General features: G+C 43.7%; 1 protein-coding gene across 2 annotated transcripts in view; it reads right to left on the bottom strand.

Moving 5' to 3' along the window:
• Window positions 1-246: 246 nt before the first annotated feature.
• The window catches only part of CEP20 (centrosomal protein 20), a 30173-nt gene continuing 12079 nt past the window's right edge, over window positions 247-18340 (bottom strand). Inside the window, exons 3-6 of one of the 2 annotated variants that reach the window (XM_040441631.1) lie at window positions 15020-15104; window positions 6709-6842; window positions 973-1065; window positions 247-790 (exon numbers count right to left, since the gene is read on the bottom strand). In XM_040441631.1, coding sequence (XP_040297565.1) covers window positions 989-1065; window positions 6709-6842; window positions 15020-15104 — 296 coding nt within the window. In that variant the 3' untranslated portion in view covers window positions 247-790; window positions 973-988. Of the gene's footprint in view, window positions 791-949; window positions 1066-6708; window positions 6843-15019; window positions 15105-18340 lie in introns of those variants that run through there. The other variant, XM_040441630.1, reaches the window with a different exon arrangement.

The following is an 18340-nucleotide window of genomic DNA, read 5'->3' as shown; positions in this document are numbered from 1 at the left end:
AATTCCCAGTAGAATACACTCCATAGAAAAGGCTTAAAGGAGTTATCCAAGTTCTATAATGCCCCCCCCCCATATGCCCGGGCACCACACAGATTTTACTTACCTTGCTCCCTGGCACCCGCGTCGCTTCTGATGCCCTCACGGCCGTCGCTGCATCTCCCCATCATGCAGATATAAACATACGGCGTCAGGGGAAGGGGGGCACAGCCAATAGCAGCCCACACACTAGGGAGGCTCGTGCAGCGGTGGCCGTGTCGATATGTGAAGCGAAGCGGGTGCGGGGATCGACTTAAGTACAACATCTGTGAGGGGCATTATAGAAATTGGATAACCCCTTTAATGTAGCTCTAGGATAGGCCAAAATCTTCAACTTTACAAGCTGAAAACCAATGTTTTTTTAAAGCAATGCTGTTTAACTGGTATTTTATTGCTGCATGCATCATTTAGCTCTTTGCACTGCTGTATACTTTTAGAATGATTCAGTCCAACTAAAGTGCCCTTTTTCACAGGCTTAGCATAGGGTCAGCTATCAGAAACCAATGTTTGCACGAACATTCCTTCCCACTAATTTCTGTTTGTAAAGATGTCACGGACAAATGAGGAAACGCTCATGTGTCCGGTGATCGTATCTTTCATATGGCACCAAAAATCCACATTTGTGGGCGGCATATCCTGTGTAAACAACGTGCTGCCGACAAACAATGAAAACTGTATAGACATGAGCCATTGTAGTAATGGACGCATCTCATTCCTGATCACTGCCCGTTCTATCAGCACGTGCAAATGGGCCCTAAGAGGAATACAAAAAGGACAGTAAGGATCATCAATTATCATCATTCAGAAATCAATGCACTCAACACTGAGAGACGTTGAAAAACATTTATTGCAACAAATTTTTGCTGAGCTTAAAAAATAAAAATTGTTAAAATATGTATAAATCTGTATTTTCCCAATTATAAATAAATTACACACCATAAATAACAGACCATTATATGTGAGAGCCCTGGAATAGGTATGAACCTGAAGGGCCTGCCTGTATCATATCTGTAGGTTCTAAAGAAGTACCTGAAAAACAAGAAGATGTGACAGAATGTTAAAGCTGAAAAAGATATATATTATTCTAGTCTACATTTTCACATAGGTGCAGATATTTCTGACAAAGTAACCTTCCCATTCATGAAAGGCCCTGTAATGTACTGTAATGTCCTTTAAAGGGGTTTTACAATAATGAGACCGGAATCTAAGAAGGGGATAACAATCGAGCAAAAGGTCGGAATAAGAAAATTGGCCAGCACATTCCACCCCTCTTTGGACTGTAGCCTAAACAAAGTCCTATACATTCATTTGTTAGGTGCATGCGTCACAGAAACGTTTAACTCAGCATAGGATGTGGAAAGTCTAATCTAACGGACAAATCAGGAAAGAATAGAAGCCTGCAGGATAGTCATAAGCATGCTGAATTGTGCGAAGGTTTAAGATTAACAGATCAGTAGCTCCCCCTGCTGGTAACTGAAGCAAGTCTGTCAAGATCAACCATTAGAGGCCAGCTAAAAATCTGATCCTACACAATCATATGAACGCATGTATGTGTGACAACCAAGTCAACATTACATTTGGGATAGATTTGATTAAAGGGGTTGTCTGCTTTTTTATATTGATGACCTACCCTCAGGGTAGGTAATAAATATCAGATCGGCTGGGGGCGGATTTCAATTGAATAGGAAGGAGCTGTCCCATTGAAGTGAATGGCTTTACTTAAAGTTACACCTGCAATGTCGACGGTGAGCAGGTAAACAGAGAAGAGAAGGTGCTGCTTTCTCTTCATACAGCTGATAGGCGGGGGTGCTGGAAGTCGGACCCCCACCGATCTGATATTGATGATCTATCCTAAGGGCAGGTCATTATATACACTCACCTAAAGAATTATTAGGAACACCTGTTCTATTTCTCATTAATGCAATTATCTAGTCAACCAATCACATGGCAGTTGCTTCAATGCATTTAGGGGTGTGGTCCTGGTCAAGACAATCTCCTGAACTCCAAACTGAATGTCAGAATGGGAAAGAAAGGTGATTTAAGCCAGGGCTCGACAAATCCCAAGCGCCAGGTCGCCATGGCGACCGGGAATTTAGTCCTGTCGCATGGGTATTTGTCAGCCCGTTTTCAAAGGTGTCCGGGCGATAGGTGCGGAGCTGCCGTTCTGTCCGGAGGCAGCACCGTTTGAAACAGCTCCGTCACAGCACACAATAGCAGAGACGCTGGCAGCAGGGAGGGGAGGGGCTCGGGAGGATTGTGATATGATCCTAGAGTGGAAGCTGCTTCTACCAGCCCCTCCCCTCCCCGCCCACCAACCAATCAGAGCTGAGGCAAGGCAAGCACTAGCAGCTCTGAGCCGTCTGAGTAGTACAGGGAGTCTAAGTAAGAAAGAATCGAATGAGTCTCAGGTTAAAAGAATCTAAAGATCCGACTTAGTTAGTGACTCATTCGATTCTTTGAGTTAAAAGAACAGGTTACACTGAGGCTGTGCTGATGCTTTTGCAGCAGTGATAAGACAGTGACAGGACACAGTTTAGATTACAGTGTGAATTAACCCTTTAGGATCAAATTGGCTTCTCAAGGAGATCTATATGTTAAAGGCATCCCTTCTTCTGTCTCATTCAGTAGCTATAGAACTAAGGGTACTTTCACACTTGCGGCAGGATGGATCTGGCAGGCGGTTCACCCTGTCAGATCCGTCCTTCCGCTGTTTCGCCGGACCGCAGCTCTGTCCCCATTGACTATAATGGGGGCAGAGCTCTGGCGCAGCACGGCAGTGCATGGTAAAAGTACTGCATGTCCAACTTTTTAGTCCGGCGGCCTCTCACCGCAAACTGCCATGCTGCGCCGGAGCTCCACCCCCGTCCCCATTATAGTCAATAGGGTCCGGGGACGGAGCGGCGGTATATGTAATATGGTATACAGCATTATTGGGGGGGGCTCTATGGAGAAGTGGGGGCTCCTAGATTCCAAGGAAATTTGTCAAGCCCTGATTTAAGCAATTTTGAGCGTGGCATGGTTGTTGGTGCCAGACGGGCTGGTCTGAGTATTTCACAATCTGCTCAGTTACTGGGATTTTCACGCACAACCATTTCAAGGGTTTACAAAGAATGGTGTGAAAAGGGAAAAACATCCAGTATGCGGCAGTCCTGTGGGCAAAAATGCCTTGTGGATTCTAGAGGTCAGAGGAGAATGGGCCGACTGATTCAAGCTGATAGAAGAGCAACGTTGACTGAAATAACCACTCGTTACAACCGAGGTATGCAGCAAAGCATTTGTGAAGCCACAACACACACAACCTTGAGGGGGATGGGCTATAACAGCAGAAGACCCCACCGGGTACCACTCATCTTTACTACAAATAGGAAAAAGAGGCTACAGTTTGCACGAGCTCACCAAAATTGGACTGTTGAAGACTGGAAAAATGTTGCCTGGTCTGATGAGTCTCGATTTCTGTTGAGACATTCAAATGGTAGAGTCCGAATTTGGCGTAAACAGAATGAGAACATGTATCCATCCTCTGATGGCTACTTCCAGCAGGATAATGCACCATGTCACAAAGCTCGAATCATTTCAAATTGGTTTCTTGGACATGACAATGAGTTCACTGTACTAAAATGGCCCCCACAGTCACCAGATCTCAACCCAATAGAGCATCTTTGGGATGTGGTGGAACGGGAGCTTCGTGCCCTGGATGTGCATCCCTCAAATCTCCATCAACTGCAAGATGCTATCCTATCAATATGGGCCAACATTTCTAAAGAATGCTATCAGCACCTTGTGGAATCAATGCCACGTAGAATTAAGGCAGTTCTGAAGGCAAAAGGGGGTCCAACACCGTATTAGTATGGTGTTCCTAATAATTCTTTAGGTGAGTATATATATATAATAAAAAACGGGAACCCATCATCAACTTATGCTGCCCATACTAACGACAGAATGAAGTAGACAGGTGAGTTGATTTCAGCGGTCGGTCATTTAAAAGTTAAAAGTAAGTGGTTGCCGAGAACCAACATCACAACCATTGCAGACTGGGCCTGGAAAAGCAGTCCGGGCCACCCGAGAAGTGTCATGGTTATTCATGATTTCCTGCTCTCCCTGTCCACCTGCTGATGACTGACCGTCTTCTACCTAGTTTTCTCCCTTTCTCTCTAGGAGAGAACTTCCAATCATCAGCAGGTGGACGGAGAGAGCAGGAGATTAGGAATAACCAGGACTCTTCCCAGGTAGACTGGACTCTTTTCAAGGCCTGGGCTGCAATGATTAGGATGCTGGTTCTCAGCAACCACTTACTTTTAGTTAATAAATGACACACCGCTGAGATCAGCATTTCTGTCACTAATTTATGCTGCCCTCAGTGAGATCAGCATAAAGTTGATGACAGGTTCCCTTTAAAGTGTAACTGTTCTTTCAACTTAAAAGATGTGTAGGGACGTTAGTGATGTTAATAATTTGTAATATACTTTATACGGTATGTGTAATTTATTTAAAAAATATGGATGTAAGATGGAGAGGTTATTCAGCCTGCCTCTGCTCTCTCTGCCCCAGCCACTGCCTCCGTATGTGTAACTAGGACTTATACTCATTTATTTTAGGATTTAAACTTACTAGTAAGAGAGAGGGAAGCGGGGCTGCAGCAATCAGCCCTTACAAATAATGTACTGTATGCCTGTGTTTAGCACTCACTATTCCCTACAGCGCTACTTTCTATCTTTCCAGTCCTGTCCCTGGATAGTTAGTAAGCATGGGGTGACAGAGAACTGCACTGCTGCAAACATGCTAAACATAGGTATACAGTACACAAGGGGGAAATTTATCATAGATCAGCATTTTACGACAGTCTATGATATCCCCTGCACTGCCAGAGGATGCTGCTAGTTTATGACAAGGCACACGCTTAGTTACAGATTAGGTGTATCCTCCAGCAGCCCATGTGCCTAAACAGAAACCTATGGAGGCTCTGGGATGACAGATTTCAGTCATTTTTTATTTATTTTTTTACACCCACGAACACTGGTGTAAAAGAACATAAGTTCCCGAGGTCATACCCCCTCCCCTCACCCCGTTTTCTGGGCAAAGGGCATAAAGATTTAGTGCTTCTTTACGTAAAAAAAAAGCGTAGGGAATGATACATTTCCCTAATAGTGTCAGGGCTGATCGCTGCAGCTCTGTCCCTCTCTATCTTTCCAGTGAGTTACGGGAAAATAGGAAGAGGAGCAGCATTCAGTTCTGACAGCTCTTAATACAAATCATAGTAAACCCCTTATCATAATAGGGTCGTTATATATAGGGAGGCAGAAACTGGGGCAGAGTGTGCAGAGGCAGGCTGGAAAACCTATCCATCTTACGGTAAGTTATATTCAGCATTCAGTAGAACTCTGAAGACAGATTCTCCTTCGCAACTCTCAAAATGTACACGCAGTTTTTAATAAAATTACCCATTTCCTTAATAAAAAACAATATAACATTTATTAACATGACTGGCCCTATACACTTTAAAAAAAAATTAAATGACCGTTACACTTTAAAGGATTATTTCCATCTCATAACCGGCCAGCACGGTGGCGCAGTGGATAGCAATAATGTCTTGCAGTGCTGGGGTTCAAATCCAACCAAGGACAACATCTGCGCTGAGTTTGTATGTTCTCCCCGTGTTTGCGTGGGTTTCCTCCGGGTTCTTCAGTTTCCTCCCACACTCCAAAGACATACTGATAGGGAACTTAGATTGTGAGCCCCATTGGGGACAGCGTGATGCTAATGTCTGTAAAGTGCTGGGGAATATGTCAGTGCTATATAAGTGCGTAAAAAAATAAAAATAAAAATAAGGTGATGGCACACAGCTACGATAGTGGGGTTCGATCTTGTTTCCCCTCACTGGTTTTCCCTGCACAACATTACACCTAACCATTAGGCACAGTCCCATTCAAGCGACTGGGGCTGGCTGCAGTTCCCTACATTGACGGGTGGCTGGGGAAGTCAATGTGCAGGAAAAAGTCAGGACGGTAAAGGGTGCTAAATCAGGGTTCTCAGGATCAGTGTGGGGACCAAAGATCAGAGCCCCACTGATGATAAAGAGTTTGCATATCCTAGAGCTGCAACTCAGCACCCTCAGGATTGGTGTTGGTACCAGAGGTCGAGCTTCACTGATCATGAAATGATGGCATATTTTAAAAGACAGGAATACTCTTTTAAAATGGCAATCAAAAACTAAAAATGTATTCTGTAATATACAGTTATTATATAAAAGACCAACAGAAAAATTCCAGATACCAGAAGCAGGGAGAAAGAGTATGACCATACCGCTCCAAACCTTGCACATGCCCATATCACTGGTTAGATCATGAACATGATTTTTAATTAGGGTATATTCAGATGCCAGAATTTTCATTGGTATCAACGGGAATCTCCGCCGTGGTTTATATGGCACAGATTTTTCTGCATGCGGGTTTCATATCCTTGTCACACATACGCACTTCTGTGAGCCCAATGTATAGGGTTAAATCTGTGTGGGAATATGTGCCATGTCAACCTGCAAATCCATCACACAAGGGTCAGGCTCAGATTGCCACTATGGACTTTGCAGCAGATTTTTCCTGATGTAAGAATATGCCATCTGAACATGGTCTTAAGAAGTGATGTATTATCATTGCTTTGAGATAAGCTTGTTACCACCTTTTGCAGTTCTGTCTGCAGAACATTCCAGGTGCCTCTGTGAAGATCTTTCCGAGGGCTGTTTCAGCGCTGAAGGACAAGGCATCTCTTTGTGTCCATGTAAGAAGTGAGCCAGCAGTCCATACAGGATTGGTCTGTAGAAGGAAGAATAAATTACATTAAAGGGGTTTTCCAGGATTTTGATACGGATGACCCATCCTAAGGCCTAAAACGGCACATGAAAGTGGTTCTCCGGGAATTAAAAAAAAAAATTATGATTACTCACAGGTAACCGGATTTTCCAGACCCCACGACAGCACCACAGAGAGAGGATCCGCCCCAAGAGACAAGACATTTTTTTTCCGCTACACCCCGTGCAACTTAAAGCAGAGAACCAGAAACACCAGGGAGGGAAAAAGGAAGGGTGCTGTTGTGGGGTCTGGAAAATGTGATTAAAGGTGAGTGTAATCATCATTTTTCCCTTTCCCCACGACAGCACCACAGAGAGATTTCAGAAGAAAAAAAAAAAATTGCCTCCACTTGCAGAACCTTCTTACCAAACAGAAGATCAGAGTCAGAATTCAATTGGAGTCGATAGTGACGGTAGAAGGAGAAGACCACGTGGCAGCCTTACCGATTTGCTCAATAGAAACATTAGCTCTTTCAGCCCATGAGGTAGAGACTGTGCGAGTAGAGAGTGTGCTTTCAGAGAAAGAGAACTTCCAGAAGAGGTGTAAGCCAGGGAAATAACTATCCTAATCCCTCTGGCTAGTGAACTCTTTGAGGCCACCTTACCCTTATTTATGCCAGAAAAAAGAACAAATAGCGCAGAGGACTTTCTCCAATCCTTGGTTACCTCTAGGTAACATATAAGGCACCTTCTAACATCCAAGGAGTGGAAAACTCTTTCCTCCTGGTTCTTGGGTTTATCAAAAAAAGTTGGAAGGACTATCTCCTGGAGTCTGTTGCATTTGGAAGGAACCTTAGGTAAAAAGGAACGATCTGGTCTAAGAACTACCCTATCATCCAGGATAGACAAAAGGGAGGATTGATTTTGATTGAATTTCGCTGATCCTTCTCACAGAGGTTAAAGCTACCAATAGGACTAACTTAAAGGTAAAAAGCTTCACATAACAAAAGGTCAATGATTCAAAGAGAGGCCTAGTCAAAGCATTTAATACTAGATTTAGTTCCCACAGGGGAATCCTGGGCACCTTAACCAGAATAATTCTATCTACTGCTTTAAAGAACCTTACCACCCAGGAACCAATGGCAAAATTTAAACCAAAAAGGGCCGACAGGGCCGAAACCTGAACTTTCAGAGTGTTCTTTGCTAACCCCAAAGACAAACCCCTCTGGAGAAACTCCAGGATCTGAATGACTGAAGTCTCAGAGGGCAAAGTACCGGCCTTGATCCCTGAAAATTCTAAGAATTTATTCCAAACCCTAGCATAGATGGAAACTGTCACAAGCTTTCTAACATTTTAGTAAGGTGGATACTAGAGCTCCAAAACCCCTGTCTAATCAATAATGACCTTTAAAATTCCAGGCCGTAAGGTGTAGGCCCCTGAAATTTGGATGACAAACTGGGCCCTGCATCAGAAGGTCCGGGATCTCCGGAAGAATCCAGGGGTCCGTTATTGACATGGACCTCAGGAGAGAGAACCATGCCCTTCTCGGCCACAAGTGGGCTATCAATCATTCTTGCACCCTTGTCTCTGATCTTTTTGAGAACTAGAGGAATAAGCTGGAAGTGAGGAAAAGCGTAGCCTAAGGGGAAACCCCATTTCTGAAGAAGAGCATCCACCCCATCTGGAAATTCTCTCTGGTTGAGAGAGCAAAACCTCTCCACTTTTCTGTTTATTCTGGTGGCAAAAAGACCGATGCATGGGGGCCCCCACAGCCTGACTATCTCTGAAAAAACTGAAGGGACCAGAGACCACTCCCCCTGTCTCAGCTGATGATGGCTCAGGAAGTCCACCTGGAAGTTCTCCTTGCCTCTTATATGGAGAGTAGTAATATGACTGACCTTCCACTCCAGATTTTGGAACAACAGATCTGCTTCTTTCATGAGGGAAACTGATTTTGTTCCCCCCTGATATTTATGTAAGCTACAGCTGACCGATTGTTCGACATTATCTTCACATGTTTTAAATAAATAAATGGTATTGCTGCCTCCAAGGCCAAACTTATAGCCAGCAACTCTTTTCAGTTTGAGAAGAATGTTCTCTGTACAGGTGACCACTGTCCTTTAATGATCTGGTCCAAAAAATGTTCCCCTCATCCCCAAGGGCTGGCATCTGTTGTCAAAACCACTGGATCGGAACGACTCCAAGGAATCCCTTGACTTAGATTTGTGCTGTCTTCCCACCATCATACAGTCCCGCTGAGAGCCTGCTATAATTAGAAAGTCGTCCAGATAAGGCAGGAATAAAGTGTTCTCTTTCCTTATAAATGAGGCTACTTCTGCTATCACCTTCATAAATATTCTGGGGGCTATAAAGAGGCCAAAGGGAAGCGCCTGAAACTGAAGGTGACGAATACTTCCTTCGACAGTCACTGCCACTCTGAAGAACTGCTGATGCAAAGGGTGTATGGCGACGTGATAATACGCATCTTTCAGATCTAAGACTGCCATAAAACAATTGCGATACATTAGATTAACTGCTGATTTTACGATCTCCATCCAATTTTCTTAAAAGAAGGTATTTGTTCAGTTGTTTTAGATTTATAATCGTGCAGAAAGAGTTGTCTGGTTTCTTTACCAGAAATAGAGGAGAGTAGAACCTCTTTCTGTTCTGCCACTGGAACTAGAATTAGAACCTGCTTCTCTAACAGCACTAAGACTTCTACCTCCATAGCAGACAATCCTAGTGACGAACCTTGAGCCTTTGTGACCACAAATTTCTGAGGGGGTTTTGAACGAAAATCTAACCTTAAACCTTCTCCTATGAGCCCCATGACCCATTTTCCTGCAACTTTTTCCCCAATGCGGGAAGAAAGAACCTCAGTCTTCCTCCCACAGCACCCCTGGCGTCATTGCTGAGGAGGTTTCTTAAGCTGGGAAGAGGAACCTCCAAACAGGAAGCCTTTACCCCCAAAACCTTTAGATCTAAAACTTTTGTTTCTGTCGCTATTTTGACCTCTTCCCCGAAATCTAGATGAGGAACGAAAGGGATGTCTGGATCTGGAAAAGGAGGTTGAAGAATAATCCGTAGCTTTCTCCAAAAGGGAATCTAAATCAGGCACAAACAAAAACTCCCTGGCAAGGAATACTGCACAATCTTTGCTTTGAAGACTAGGGTTGTTTCAGGTATTGAACTTTCGATACCCAGTCAATACTTTTGTCCCGGTATCAATACGATACCGGGATTTGTCTTTTATCGATACTAGGCTGTGCTACTGCACAGCCCAGTATCAGATAACATGGATTGCGCTGCTTTCAGCGCGGCCATGTTCCCTCAGCAGCACGGGGAGAAGGAAGCAGTCTTTACCTCCCCCCTGTGCTGCTTCCATCAATGAAAGCGCAGAGGGGCAGAGAAGGGGAGGGGCTGTGGCCACTGCGCCACCAATGATAACTAACGTTTAATACATTACAAATACAAGCGGCAGCAACACATTGCCGGCACCTGTCCTCTGACAGGGCGCTGCGATCCGCACCTGAGGGGTTAACTGCCGCTGATCGCAGCACCCTGTCAGAGGTCGGGTGGCGGCAATGTGTTTCTGCAGCCGACTGTATTTGTATATTAAACGTTAATTATCATTGGTGGTGCAGTGCGCCCCCCTCCCCCCCTCCACAGTATTAAAATCATTGGTGGCAGTGGCCAGAGTCCCCTCACCTCCTCTCATTGGTGGCAGTGGCAGTTGTGATCTGAGCCCCAGCAGTGTAATCCTGGGGATCTGATCGGTTACCATGGCAGCTAATGAACCAGGACGCTAATAAAACCCTGGCTGCCATGGCAAGCTCCCTGCTGCTGTGTGCACAGAGCAGTAGGGACAGTGTAAGATCCTATTTAACCTAGAAGAGATTTATTAGGGTGAATAGGACAAGGGATCAAAAGATCCCAGGTTCTACCCCTAAGGGGGAAAATAGTTATTAAATAAACTGTCAAAAAAAAAAAAAAAAAAAAATTGTATAAAATCATCCCCTTTCCCAATTTTACATATAAAATAGATAAATAAATATTAAATATCGCCACGTCCGAAAAGTCCAAAATATAAAAAAATCTCTTATGCGGTGAACACTGTAAAAGAAAAAAAGAAAAGAAACTGCGCGATTCTCCTTTTTTTTTTTTTGTCACCTTGTCCCGCCAAAAAAATAGGATAGGACTGTTCTATTATGGGCTGAACGTTCCATAAAATGCGGAATGCAAGTGGCTTTTTTTTTTTTTTTGCGTGGTATCGAATGGTATTGAGTATCGCAATACTTTTTAATGGTATCGAAACCGAACCAAAATTTTGGTATCGAAACAACCCTATTGAATACAAATCACCCCCTTTCCAATTTTTCTACCAGAGCAGAATTGGAAAGGGAGGATGCCTGTGCCACCAGTTTGACTGAATCTACAGAAGCATCGGCAATGAAATCAGCCGCCTTCTGTAAAGTGGACAAGGAGGCTAGAATTTGCCCTCTAGGACACTTATTCCTAATCTGACATTCTTATCGTTCCAACCAGATAATCATGGATCTGGCCTTAACCGTGGTCGCAATATTCAGTCTTCCCAGGTGTTTTAGAGACAAATCTACTTTATCTAGTGGGTCCTTTAGGAACCCCATATCTTCGAACGGTAGGGAAGACTTTTTAGAAATCTTTGATATAGCTACGTCAATCTTTGGTGCTTTATCCCAAGAAGAAGAGGCCTCTTCTTCAAAGGGATACTTTGAAAACTTTTGGGAATAAATGCCTTTTTAGCAGGTTTTTTCCACTCTGTTTATGAGGGCCAAAACACTTATGTAAAGGGAATCATCTATGCCTCCTTTCCTGAAGGCCCTCAAACATTAAATCGACTACAGATTTATCATCTTTAACATCTTCTAAATCCAGAGCAGAACGCATAGCTTTCAATAATTTTTCAGTATCTTCTACAGGAAAAAAATCTCTACCCTCCATATCATCTTCAGAGGATGAGAAAAATTCTGAGCCGTATGTTTCCACCACTTCCTCACTATTAACTGTAGAATCCATATCTGATAACCAGCTTTCCGCAGATCTTTTCTGATGTTTACAGGATTTCAAGGAACTTTTCACCTTTGACCTAATGAGTGTTTTTATATTCTTCAGAAAACATGGAGATTCCTCCGTTACTGTCTTGTCTATACATTGTTGGCAAAGCTTCTTAGTATACGAGGAAGATAAGGGACATCCACATAACGCACATTATTTTAGCCAAAACTTTCTTAGGCCTTGTCTAAAATAAAGAAATAACCAAATATCAACACAGTATCACTTGTTGGGCACTTACCCACTCATTCCAAAAGAGAACCGGTAAAAGCGCAAGGATCGCCCCTTCTGCCTAATCAGGTCTCTTTTCCTCCTCCATTGCATCCAATCAGGACAATGTTATAATGTAAAGAAAAGAGCAGATCAGGGGAATCAAGATTTGTCTCCAACCCTCACATAGAGGACCCAGGAGATAGGAGGATAAAGAGAGATAGAGAGATATATATAAATATATATATAACAATATGGGGAAGCAGGAGTACCAGCAGAATCGGAATCTAAGTGAGAGCAGTCAGAGAAAAAATGCTGGCACACCACCGGCCATCCTGCGCAGGACCACCGCAAGCACAGGGGAGGCTCCGGAAGATATGTTTCCCCATGGATCCGGGCTGCATGTGGTGGAATGCAACACCCCCTCCTGGGGCTGCTTCCTTTGAACCTTCAACCTTCAGAGATCACATGGCCTCACTCCCCTGGAAGAGCACACGCACCTGCCGCAAAAACCAAGTGGAAGCCCCGGACAACCACTGGCTCCTAGGGTCCTGCAAGCCCATCCTCTGGGCGATAGACCCCAGGAGGTATACTACCACCTAGTCCTACAGAACATATCTAGGACTTCCAGACTAGCGGTACTGACCTGAAAATAAAACTGCAGATTTCCCACTCCCTGGGGGTGGATCCTCTCTCTCTGTGGTGCTGTCGTGGGGGGAAGAGAAAAAAGGAAAATACTTAAATAATACTTTATTATAAATATATTTCCAGATACCTCTCTTCAGTTATAAGGGCTCGTTTAGTCTAGGGAGCAATCATTAGGAGAGATATAATGGCTGCCGTCCTATCAGAACACACAAAGGCTGTCCTAATCACACAGCAGGACAAGTTACAAAATTTCATTTTAATGCTGTGCGGACATCTGTCTCCGTACAGGAGACAGATGTCCGTACAGCATTAAAATGAAATTTTGAGTGAATCGACTTTGGATCTGAACTCCCATTCAAGCATCCCTACACTTCATGTCTCCTCGTGAATTCCATTCCCACAGAGATTCAGCTGAAGATCACCTTGAATCCATGACAAGTAGAGCAGAGACGAGGATGAGGCAGCTCTTTATCTCAGCATTAAAATGTATGGGCTCTGGCGAGGGAAGTTCGTTAACACCAAAGTGTCGCAGGACTTCGGTGAATAACTTCGGGATTTGATTTTTCAACTTGAAAACCATTTTAAAACTTGGTTCCGGTTTAACCGCCTAACTATTTTGCCCGAAAAGTAAGCTAACTGGAGAGCTGCTTTAGATGCCGCTATCTCCTGAATGGTAGCAGCTAGTAACATGCACCTGGTCTTGTGTGAAATCTGTCAGTCCAGGCTTTCATACAAGACCAAAATGACAGCTAAAGTCCAAGCAACAGAGAAATCACTGTTAGAAATCGAGTCGGGAATAATCGCGGGTAAAACCTGTTTTTACTTTCACTTTCAGCTGCATTCACAGTATGCCGATTTCTATCAGTGATATCTTCTCCAGTACTGAACAGATTGCTGTCATTCTGGTATTGTCTGAAAGCTTGGAATGTCAGCACAGTTGCATGTTTCTAGCTGCTAGCATTCAGGAGATAGCAGCATCTAAAGCAGCCCTCCACGCTCCAGTTAGCTACTTTTCCCACTGCCCGAGTTGGACTGGGGCAAAACAGTTAGGGGGTTAAAGGGGTTTTCGATTTTAAAAATCAAATGCCGAAGTTATCCACCGAAGTCTCGCAAGACTTCAGTGATCACTCTTTTCAACTCACTGGAGCCCATACATTTGAATACTGTACAGAAACAAACCTCCGCACAGTGCTCAAACTAAGTTTTGTGTGAAGAGACTTCGGATCTAGTATCAGACGCTCACTTCGTTCATCACTAATGAAGTACGGAGAGGAGGTGGGGATGAGGTAATGAGCAGCAGCACTTGTATGCAGTCTCTATTACCACAGCCCCATTTTACCACAGTCTAATAGTTGCCATCTGTCCCAGATTTGCCAGGACTGTCTCTGAAAATCATGGTCATAAGTGGGCGTTTTCGGGCATTCACAATTTTACCAAGAGATGTTGGCAAGTATGCAGTCTGTTCTGTCCATCCTCTCTGTACATCATGTCTCCTCATGACCTCTATTCCCACAGAGATTCAGCTGAAGATCTTATCAGCTGTATTCAGGATCATAATCCCTGACAAGCAGAGCAGAGGAGAATGAGGCAGCTCTTTAGCTCAGTGTTGTGAAGGAACTTGTCCTCCTGTGTGATTAGGACAGGTTTTGTGGGTAGTAATAGGACGGCGCCCATTTTATTTCTCCTAATGATTGGTCCCCAGACAAAATGAGCCATTATAACTAATGAAAGATATTTGGGAATATATTTATAATAAAGTAATATTTAAGTATTTTCATTTTATTAATTCACAGAGAACCCCTTTAAGGCCAGGGCTCTGTAAAATTGTAACATGAACTTGACTGTTATGCAACCTCAATGTTTCCCAATGGGGAAAAAGTTGTGTGACGCATATAAAAATTCTTGTGATAGCTACTTTTCTCCTAATAAGAAAACACTGAAGTTGTGTGTTGAGTTGACGTAATGCCACGATTCTTCCACAGAACATGCATAACCCAATGTCACCATGGACCCTTAGCCAAATATATGACTTAATTTTACAATGTGTTCAGAGGTTGTGGAACATGAGGTGGTTCTTGCAGCAATTTTTGCAAAACAATACCAAACCTGGCAGAAAAAAAAAAGAAAATAAAAAATGCAATATGATTGCAATATGTGAACATAGCTATACTGTTTTACCAATAGGCACCTGGCTGGTAAACTAGTGTAACAGAAAATATGAGAGCCACACAATAAAAATTCTTACTCCTTACACTGACTGAGCACTCAAATCTTCAACAAGGTTCAGCTCTCTCGCTAGAAAAGAACGATCCAGTGGAATATCAGATAATCCAGTTTCTGCAAAGAAAAATCATTATGTCATTTCTAAATGTAAAGTTTTAACTTAAAGTAAACGTTTCGTGGAACTTTAATGTGATGACCTGTCCTAAGGAGAAGCCATCAATATCAGATGAGTGGGGGTGTGAACCCCTGCACACCCACTGATCAACTGTTGGAAGGGGTCACGGCACTCTACCTCAGCCTGTGCCGTCACCTTCCTCAGCCATATGGCCTTTCTGCAGCTCAGTCCCATTGAATTAATTGGGACTGAGTTGCAAAACCAAGCACAGCTGATATACAATGCACACTGCTATGCTTGATTTATACAATAAAGAGGCTGCAGCACTCATCTGAGCTTTGCGGCCCCCTAAACGGCTGGCTGGCAGAGGTACTAGAAGTTGGACCACAACAGAGCTGATAGGTAATTAATATCCTGGGGACTTAAAGGGGTTGTCCGAGAAAAGAAACAATGGAAGGGGTTGTCCCGTGAAACATATTCTACAGTTTTCAAACCAGCACTTGGATCTGAATACTTTTGTAATTGCATGTAATTAAAAATGTATTATATCTACTGAGTTATTCAATGAAATCTATCTGTATAGCGCCACCTGCTGTTTGTTCTTTTTTTTATTTCTCTGTCCTGCTCACTGCGACGGTAGTGGCTGTGCTTGGTATTGCAGCCCAGGGCTATTCACTTGAATAGGCCGTGTGACATCACTGGTCCTGGAAGAGGTCGCAGCACTCACTGATGCTCTGCTGCCTCTTCAAACATGCTCAGGCCCATCCTTTAACTGCCACCAGCTACAGCAGAAGCCCGAGACAGGACCCCTAAGCTGACAGCTGGAAAGAAATCTAGAAAGAACAACAAAGTGAGTGTGGAGATCGCTGGGTCCATGTGAGGTACAGGGCTGGTTCCAGCTTTGTTAGAAAGAGATTGTCATGTACAATATGATGTCTGATTTTAATTTTTTACATTATTCAAAGCTGGAGAAAGAGGCAAGTATAAACAAAATTTTATTTATTTTTTTGGCCAAATGGGGGGCCATGTCAGATTTTTTAATTATCTCAAACAACCCCTTTATGTCCAGGAAAATCACTTTAAAAGTGGCCATACACATTAGATTGCTGTGAGCTGAACCCGCCATTACCAACAGAACTGGCTGACCATTTTTCTTCTGCCCGATTCTCTGCATATTTGCCGCTGGATCTCCACTGGTCCCCCATTATAGTAAATAGGGCCGGACAGAGCCTTGCCTTAGAAGCTTTTGGCAAGGCCGGAGTGCGCAAAGATCCGGCAGGCTGTTCCCTAACTTGTTTTTAACCAGTTCAAGACCAGGTCAGCCACCTCCCTTCCTGAGCAAGTGAAAGTCTTTGAAAACCTTAACTTGTTTTTATTATGCAAATAATTTTTGCTCCTTTATTCAGTGATACATGGATTATTTTTATTTGAGTAATTTTTTTACTTTTTATTTTCACCCAGTTATTTTTTAATAGCAACACATGCAACGAAAATACTTTTATTTATTTTTAAAATGATGTCCTCTTTCCAAAACAATCGCTTTGATATAGGGGGATGTATGGGTTGTAGTCGCTGGGTGCAGGGTTAGAATCTGTGATGCGTGGTGGCATTTTTTTCTATTTTGTCTTTATTTTTACTTGACACTTAATGTATTGTTAAATGCCCCAGAGGTAGTGTATGATCTTATGGGGGACATTTAACAATACATTATTTTTTATTGCTGATTTCCAGGGTCGTTGCTAGGTCAAAACATTCGGAGCATGGGCCCCTGATGTTTTGTCCCAGGCCCCGAATGTCCTGCCTGCCTGCTAGATACAACTGTATTGCCATCCTCAGGAAGGCAATACAATTTAATCTAATGCAGTGGAAGATCTGAAGGACCTGTGGTGACATCACAGGTCATGTGACCAGTAAAAAAGGCAGACGTTGAGAAGGACCTGCCATGATATCATCATGTGACCAGTGCAGGAGGACGGCAGTGAAGAGAAGTCTTGGGGGAAGAAGCTGTGGTAATGTCTGCTACAGGAGTAGAGGTTAATAAAGGGAGAGGCAGAGCAATGCTGGGAGTTGTAGTTATTTAACTGGGACTGTATGTTAGGGCTGAAGAGATGTTATTTACATGGGACTGTGTGTTGGAGGTGGCTGGGGAGGGGGTCATGTTATTTACATGGGACTGTATGTTGATGGTGGCTGTAGGAGGAAGTGATGTTATTTACATGGGACTGTATGACGGAGGGGGCTGGGGGAGGGACTGACGTTATTTACGTAGGACTGTATGCCGATGGGGGCTGTGGGAGGGAGTGACGTTATTTACATGGGACTGAATGTTACAGGGGTCTGAGGGAGTGATGTTATTTACATGGGACTGAATGTTGAAGGTGGCTGGTGGGGGGGGGATGATGTTATTTACATGGGATTGAATGTTGAGGGGGTGATGTTTACATGGGATTGTATGTTGGAGGCGGCTGGGGAGGGGGTGATATTATTTACTTGGGGCTGTATGTTGAAGGCGGCTGGGGAGGAGGTGATGTTATTTACATGGGGCTGTATTTTGGAGGGGGCTGGGGAGATGGTGTGATGTTATTTACATGGCACTCTATGGAGGGAGGGAAATAGTGTTATTTACATGGGACTGTATGTTGGAGGGGCTGAAGGGAGGGTAGTGATGTTCTATACATAGGACTGTATTTTAGAGAGGGCAGGAGAGATGGTGTGACGTTATTTACATGGGACTGTTATGGTGGAGGGAGGAATATAACTACAGGAAGTACTGCAAATCCAGGGGACATTATAGGTGTTCTTATACTGGGGGCTCTATAGGAGGGACTTAAAGATCCTCCTTATTTTCACTAAGAGCACTATGGGGGCCTTATTACTACTGAGGGGACTGTAGAAAGCCTTATTACCACTAGGGAACAATAGGGGGCCTTTTTCTACTGGGGGCTCTGTGAGAGCATTATAAAATACTGGAGGGCTCTTCTACTAATAGGGGCACTCTTGAGGAGCATTATCACTGTTGGGGGTAGTATTACTAATGGGGGCATTCTGGAAAGGAATTACTATTGGTGGGACCTGGAGGAACACTATTACTATGGGGGGCACTCATTTCTTCAGGATAGTATTTGGGGGTATTGGGGAGCACAGTGAGCAGCAGGATAACACTTTAGAGGCTCCAGGTTGGGGGATGATGATAGAAAAGTGAGGAACCTAAGATGTATGTGTGTCACACTCTGCA

This window comes from Bufo bufo, chromosome 7 (assembly GCF_905171765.1).
Source record: "Bufo bufo chromosome 7, aBufBuf1.1, whole genome shotgun sequence".
NCBI lineage: Eukaryota > Metazoa > Chordata > Amphibia > Anura > Bufonidae > Bufo > Bufo bufo.
This window is presented reverse-complemented; position numbering and strand designations above follow the sequence as displayed.